General features: G+C 34.8%; 2 protein-coding genes across 2 annotated transcripts; one reads left to right on the forward strand and one right to left on the reverse strand.

Moving 5' to 3' along the window:
* The first annotated feature begins 312 nt into the window (after positions 1–312).
* On the forward strand, positions 313–3369 carry LOC108728671 (4-hydroxybutyrate coenzyme A transferase). The gene is made up of 6 exons (XM_018457395.1): positions 313–635; positions 939–1091; positions 1180–1419; positions 2250–2654; positions 2747–3013; positions 3098–3369. The coding sequence occupies exons 1-6, from the start codon at positions 473–475 to the stop codon at positions 3286–3288; spliced, it is 1419 nt and encodes a 472-aa protein (XP_018312897.1). The 5' UTR covers positions 313–472; the 3' UTR covers positions 3289–3369.
* Positions 3370–3528: 159 nt separating this feature from the next.
* On the reverse strand, positions 3529–6279 carry LOC108728670 (TGF-beta-activated kinase 1 and MAP3K7-binding protein 1). The gene is made up of 6 exons (XM_018457394.1): positions 6120–6279; positions 5051–5288; positions 4774–4906; positions 4466–4706; positions 4130–4386; positions 3529–4040 (listed from the first exon to the last, which is right to left on the reverse strand). The coding sequence occupies exons 1-6, from the start codon at positions 6208–6210 to the stop codon at positions 3576–3578; spliced, it is 1425 nt and encodes a 474-aa protein (XP_018312896.1). The 5' UTR covers positions 6211–6279; the 3' UTR covers positions 3529–3575.
* Between the last annotated feature and the right edge of the window lie 382 nt (positions 6280–6661).

Genomic DNA, 6661 nt, shown 5'->3' on the forward strand with positions numbered 1-6661 from the left:
TGTAAAACATTTTTACATTAAAGTCAAATTTCTTTGTATGATTTTTAGTGTTATTGTAATGTGAAAAAGTTGAAATTGTACGCAGGAAAAAATTATAAGTTGAAAACTCCGATCTACCGTTAGTACCTTATTATATCTCCTGTATATTTTTTACATTTAAAAATAATAAAATAATGAAATAATATTTGCATTTATATGTTCATGTTCATATTCAATTCAAATGCGAAAAATTCACATCAATAATTCGATCATGGATTGTGAAGCTGTCGAAAAATCGAACGCCGCCAAATCAGATGTTCAAGTAACGATTTATAGACATTTGTAGATAGAAATGTCAACGGATTCGCTTCGCTAGACATATGCGAACAGCGAGATTTTTTATATTATGTTTTATATTAATTTTTATACAATATATTGTGTTATCAACGAGAGCTTGAAGATTTAGTCTTATCGATTTTAAGACGATGTGAAAATGTTCCGAAATTTAAAATTGGTATTCGAAAAAATTCAGCACGTAAAATCTTTCCAATTATGTGGATGGCGATACATGCAAAGTTTTAGGGAACCTTCCCAACCTTTAAAACGATGTCCAAAATGGGTTTGCGTGGAAGATGCAGTAAAAATCATAAATTCAGGTACTTATAACCGCATTACATTTTAGTTAGACCAATATTTATTTTATTTTCTACATAGAAAAGAATTGTTTTTCCAAAAATGTTTTTAATTGAATAAAATTAACAATTCGTTTAAGAAGTTATCTAGATTCATTGAATTATAATACTTAATATAGTTTTAATTTTTAACATAATTATTTCAATTTTTTAATTCTAATGTGTAAATAAAAACTATGATAATTTGAAAATTTTTCTTTTAATACTGTTATAAATGCTACTGTAGGATAGATAAGTTTGTTATAAATAAATTATTTTCTTTCCCAGAGCATTTAGTTTTCATACAGGGTGGTGCGGCTACGCCAATGGAATTAGTGCGTGCCATGACCGAACACGGAGTATGCAATAATTTGCGTGGAGTCAGATTAGTGCATATGAGTCTTGAAGGAGATACACCATTCGCCAATCCGGAATTTGAGAGTACGGTATTTACATTAATTAATCCCATTGATAACAATGTCTGAATGAGAAATAAATAATGAAATATCTGCCTGCAACGATGTTTAAGAGCATTTCAGGTCCATCAGTCTATATGTGGGTACTAGTCTTAGAGAGGCAATAAACGAGGGACGAGCGGATTGCATCCCGGTATTCTTACACGAGGCACCGAGATTGTTCTTTGAAAAAAGGATCGTACCAGATATTGCGCTAATCCATGTGAGCATGCCTGACGCGCGTGGATTCTGTTCGCTCGGCGTGAGCGCGGATTGTACCCGTGCCGCGGTTTGCACAAGCAAAGTCCTCATTGGTCCGTTTTGAATTAGTAATAATGATGATACTGTTAATAATAATCATAATAATTGCAACCAAACAAACTATCCTAATATATAGGGTATCCCGAATTTAAATGGCCAAACTTCTTCGGGAGCATATAAAATTGATAAAACTAAGCAAAAAAGTCCTTTAGAGACATGCTCGTTTTTGTTTCATTTTGGAGAAAATAGCAAAAAAAAGACAAAATATAGTTTTCATTTTTGTACCTATTTATTACTTCTTATTTACACTTATTCATGTTGTCATTGCTTAATGCAGATATTGTTCAAAATGTTGGCCTTTTGCAATGCATGCATTGCATCTTGTATGAACAGTTCATGTTGCAGCCAAACACTGATGTGATTAACATAATGACTCGCCGATCCGGCACTCTTTTGTCTGGAAATCGGCACGTATATTTTCGCACTGCCTCTGAAACATTATCGTTGATGTCGTACACGAAAACAATAATATTTCGCTTTGAAAACAATATTTGAAAATTACGTTTTGTCTTCTTTTGCGATTTTCTTCAAAACGAAATAAAAACGAGCATATCCTTAAATGACTTTTTTTTCTTAGTTTATCGATTTCCCACACGCTCCTAAAGTTTAGCCATTTAAATTCGGGACATCCTGTATACTGATAGTATACTGTAGTATGTTGATTAGCGAGCGAGAGAGAGAGAGAGAGAGAGAGAGAGAGAGAGAGAGAGAGAGAGAGGGGGAGAGAGTCTGGAAGTTAATCTTCAATATTATAAGTCTTTTGTGCTATACTATGCTATACTTCAAATAATTTTAAGATCATTAAGAAAGTATTCCTTTTCAGCGCAAGTAAACGAGCACATGCCGAGGTCGTACGGTGACACAGTGATACATTCGAGTCACTTTGATTGGGCGGTGAGATACGACTGTCCTCTGCCCTGCGTAGCTTGTCCACCGCCTAATGATCTCGAACAAGAGATAGGTAAAATTATCGCACAGCGGTTGATTGAAGATGGAGCAACACTGCAGCTCGGCATCGGCTGCATCCCTGACGCGGTGCTCTGCGCCTTGGTCAATCATAAAGACCTAGGCATACACTCTGAAAACATTTGCGATGCGATGGTCGACTTAGTTCAGCATGGCAACATCACGAATAGGTGCAAGATCAAGCACAGAGGACGCATAGTGAGCTCCTTTGCCGTCGGCACAAAAAGATTGTACGATTTCCTGCACAATAATCCAGTCGTCGGTAATTATGATCAATTGGTTATGATCAACTTCGATGGTTTTAAAAAAGGATGTTTTTGCGTTATTTTGTAATCGTAATTATCGCAATGCTAGAGATGCTAGCAATCAATTACGTGAACGATCCCCGAGTTGTCTCGATGCAGCCGAAAATGACGGCCATCAACTCTTGTATCGAGATGGATCTCACTGGCCAGGTGTGCTCTGACAGTTTGGGTTGTAAAATATATTCCGGTTTCGGCGGCCAGCTGGATTTTCTTCGAGGCGCAGCGATTAGTCAAGACGGTCGTGGAAAAGCTATTATCGCGTTCCCTTCGGTTACTAGCCAAGGGGAGAGTAAAATACAACCAGTGCTGAAACTTGGTATAAGATCAACAAACGAATGCTGCGAGATAAATCTTTTTATTTATTTAATAAATCTATGATATTAACGTGTTTTTTATATAGGGGCTGGAGTAGTGGTAACAAGAGCTCATGCGCATTATATAGTTACGGAACACGGAGTGGCAGATCTTTTTGGTAAAACCTTACGACAAAGGGCGAATGCATTGATCCAAATCGCGCATCCCGATCACAGAGAATGTCTCGAAAAGGCTGCATTCGAGCGCTTGAAATCTAACCCAACAAAATACTTGTAACACTTGTGATATGTAAATACAAGTCGTGTAATAGTCCAAGTCCTATTCTGGTAATAAATTTTGATGATAAGAATACAATAATACTGCGTTAGAAAATTATTACATTTTATATTTCGATAATAAATATAAATACAATCTCAAAGTTAAAAATATGTTGCAATGATAGGAACATTCACGTACATTAACACAGTCGCAATATAATGATCTCAATAATTTATACATAATTTGTAAATAAAATATTCTTTATCTCAAAAATATACTTTACATCATTTAAAATGAACAAAATGTTAAAAGTCTATACCTTCTGGTAGAGTTCCCTCTTTTCTTCTCTTTTCAATGTTTTCATAATATTCAGAAAAATCTACGTAAGGCTTAATTCTAGCATTTCGCTCCGCCATTCTAGCACCAGGCGGATATAAATCTGATGTCGTTGATGTTTCAGTTGTCGATGTATCGGCATTGTCATCTGTAACACCTGTGCTGATGCTTGACAAGTCCTCGTTGTCTAGCATATTAATTGGCGCAGTCTGCACCACGGGATTAAATCTGACTGATTGATCGGGACGACTGGTTGGACTCTTTAGTGCGTGCGGTAGCGGGAAGTTAAAGTTCCGCACTAAAAGAGTTATATCATCACGCTTGCCAGTGGTCATGGTACTCTGTGTGTTGCTCATGTTTATATCATGATGAATTCTCACGACTTTGTCGACCACCGCCTGGGCGACTCCAGTTAAAGTCGATTGCACTCGAAACTGGATATTTTAAAATGAATTTATGAGATTTTAATTGACTGTTTAATCAAGATTTATATCAAGATTTATTTAGACTTTAAGTTAACTACTTGCTCAACCGCTATCAAGGCCAATTCCTTATTGACTTGATCTGTTCCGGTCGCTTCTTCTAATGATTTATACAGGCCACGCGACATAAGCAATAAAAATCTACAAGATTCGTCGAGCTCGATACTTCCATGAATTTCTGGTTCAGCAATGATCGGTTCTGCCAGGGAAGCTGTTAATTCTTCGAACTCTCTGTATCCTCCCTTAACAAGATAATTACCAAGGCAACGTGTATTTTCCTGATTTCCAAGATGAGATCCTGCAATATATATTTCTATTCATAATCCTTTTTTTTAAATCAAAACAAATGTTGAATAAATAAGATACATCAGACTTACCTTGCCTGATTGATTCGACATCCAAACCTAGTTGAGACAATCGCAAAAGCTCGTCTTCATTTCTCAAGTCATGGTCTAAGCTTAATTGTACTACTCGTAAAACTTGATTGCTATCTGTTTTGCACAACAATGCCCTGCTGTCTCCAACATTAGCAACATAGAGTTTCCCTCTGTAGACTAAAGCAATCACAGCACTAGTTCCAGCCGACAGCTCGCAATTTAGCGCGTTTAGCTTGTCAACCTGCAAAAAATAAATTGTAATAATGCATTAAAAAATGCAGCTGTACAATTTTAATATTATGACTAACCAAGTCTGGAAACTTTTGGTAAGTCTCATAAGGAGTAAGTCCATCGGGTATATCAAACTGTAGACTAGCACGTTCTGCTAATAAATCACCAATTGATTCCTGATATCCTTTCTCAACTGCTATGAATGCTTGCCTGTAGAACAAATACTTTACATATAGAAGATCTTTGGTTGCAACTGTAACATATTAGTTTATTTAACAAAATATATGTTAAAGTTATTTTGAAATTTTAATCATATTATTTATTTAAATTTATTCATATCAATGAAATTTTTACCGAAGAACTTCCTTTACTTCCTCGTCGGTTGATTTGCCGTTTAACTGCCCAAGCAAGATTTCCGCGGCCATCCTTTGCATAGCAAAGTTGGCTGCCTTAGTACCTTCATGACCATCAAATACAGCATAAAGAAACGTAGAATCGTCATATTTACAATGAAAACTACGATCCTCAAATGAATGCTCCTCCTGTCGATATCCATCTTCTCGATAGATTTGATTAGTAGAAAAGCCTACTCCTGGAATATCATATAAAGTCTGCTATCACATTCTAATAATTCTACTATATAAACTTTGTATATAACTTTGTACAAATTTTATATAAACTTTGTATATAATTATTATTTGACATATAAATTAAAATACTTGTCATTAATTTCATAGAATAATTTTTGTAATTATTGATTTTTATGTAAAGGAGAGGATTTTGATAGCATGCATTGCTAATTGGCCAATTTAAAATAAAATATTCTCATTAGTAAAGCAGTGAAAAGTTACTAGGCTCAGGCCAATGTAAGTAGATATGTGCTATCACATTGTGTGCTAATGGGATCCTCCCTAATAAAGTATCAAAGTAAAAATACAATATAATTAAATATATTTTTTATGCAAAATAAAATCTTAAGACATAGTTTATAGATTATTTTTCATGACAAGTCCAGACAAAAATAACAAGTATTAATAACAAAAACAGTTAATATATACTGTCTGTATAAATCTAACAAAAAAATTAGCGAAGAGTTGTATTGTTTTTTCATTACTTGTTAAAAGATATTGTAATTCATTAATGCCCGTATTCATAATCAAGCCTTATATTTAAGGCTTCCTTAAATTTATCTTTAGATACTTTATGAATTATTTCATTGGCTATTGAGCATCTAAAGATAAATTTAAGGAAGCCTTACATACGTACAAGGTCTGACTATGAATACGGGCATAAATCAAGTAATAAACATACATTCTCTACCAAAAATTAACTTTGTGCTGAAAATATTAATGTTATTGTTATTTCTATGGTTATTGTTAAATAATTAATCAATATAATGTTAGGATAACAAAGAAAAACATACCGGACTGTTTACAAACTGGTAGATCGTCCGTCCAGTTATATTGACTGTCCTGAAAGAGCATCGAAGCCGGACGTTCCGCACCCGCAGACATTCTTTTCTTTTTATTTTACTTCAACTCATAGTTAGCAAAATGTAACACAAATTAATTTGCATAAATTAAATAAATATTATGTTATTATGACTGTCATGTCATTGGAAAAGAACCAAGAATATCGAAATACTAGAGAGACTACCTATCGCGTCTAACGGAATTTCCGTGACCGTAGCGCTTGTATCTATATTTCGGTCTAATGCGGGGTCTACAATAGAAGTCGTAGCAGTCGTAGAGTCTTAAGTCGTAGAAAATTGACCAATCACAGTCGAATATGAGAAGAATAATCAACTGTGATGCGGGGTCTACAATAGAAGTCGTAGCAGTCGTAGGGTCTTAAGTCGTAGAAAATTGACCAATCACAGTTGATTATTCTACTCATATTCGACTGTGATTGGTCAATTTTCTACGACTTAAGACCCTACAACCGCTACGACTTCTATTGTAGACC

Source organism: Mycetomoellerius zeteki, unplaced genomic scaffold, assembly GCF_001594055.1.
Source record: "Mycetomoellerius zeteki isolate Tzet28-1 unplaced genomic scaffold, Tzet1.0 scaffold62, whole genome shotgun sequence".
Lineage (NCBI taxonomy): Eukaryota > Metazoa > Arthropoda > Insecta > Hymenoptera > Formicidae > Mycetomoellerius > Mycetomoellerius zeteki.

Excerpts from the sequence above, each read along its gene's own strand:
- LOC108728671 (XM_018457395.1), top strand. The coding sequence starts at position 473 with ATGTTCCGAAATTTAAAATTGGTATTCGAAAAAATTCAGCACGTAAAA. Across the intron at positions 636-938 it reads AGTAAAAATCATAAATTCAG|AGCATTTAGTTTTCATACAG; the intron begins GTACTTATAACC and ends TTTCTTTCCCAG. Across the intron at positions 1,420-2,249 it reads CACAAGCAAAGTCCTCATTG|CGCAAGTAAACGAGCACATG; the intron begins GTCCGTTTTGAA and ends ATTCCTTTTCAG.
- LOC108728670 (XM_018457394.1), bottom strand. The coding sequence starts at position 6,210 with ATGTCTGCGGGTGCGGAACGTCCGGCTTCGATGCTCTTTCAGGACAGT. Across the intron at positions 4,907-5,050 it reads GAAGTAAAGGAAGTTCTTCG|GCAAGCATTCATAGCAGTTG; the intron begins GTAAAAATTTCA and ends TTTGTTCTACAG. Across the intron at positions 4,707-4,773 it reads ACCAAAAGTTTCCAGACTTG|GTTGACAAGCTAAACGCGCT; the intron begins GTTAGTCATAAT and ends TATTTTTTGCAG.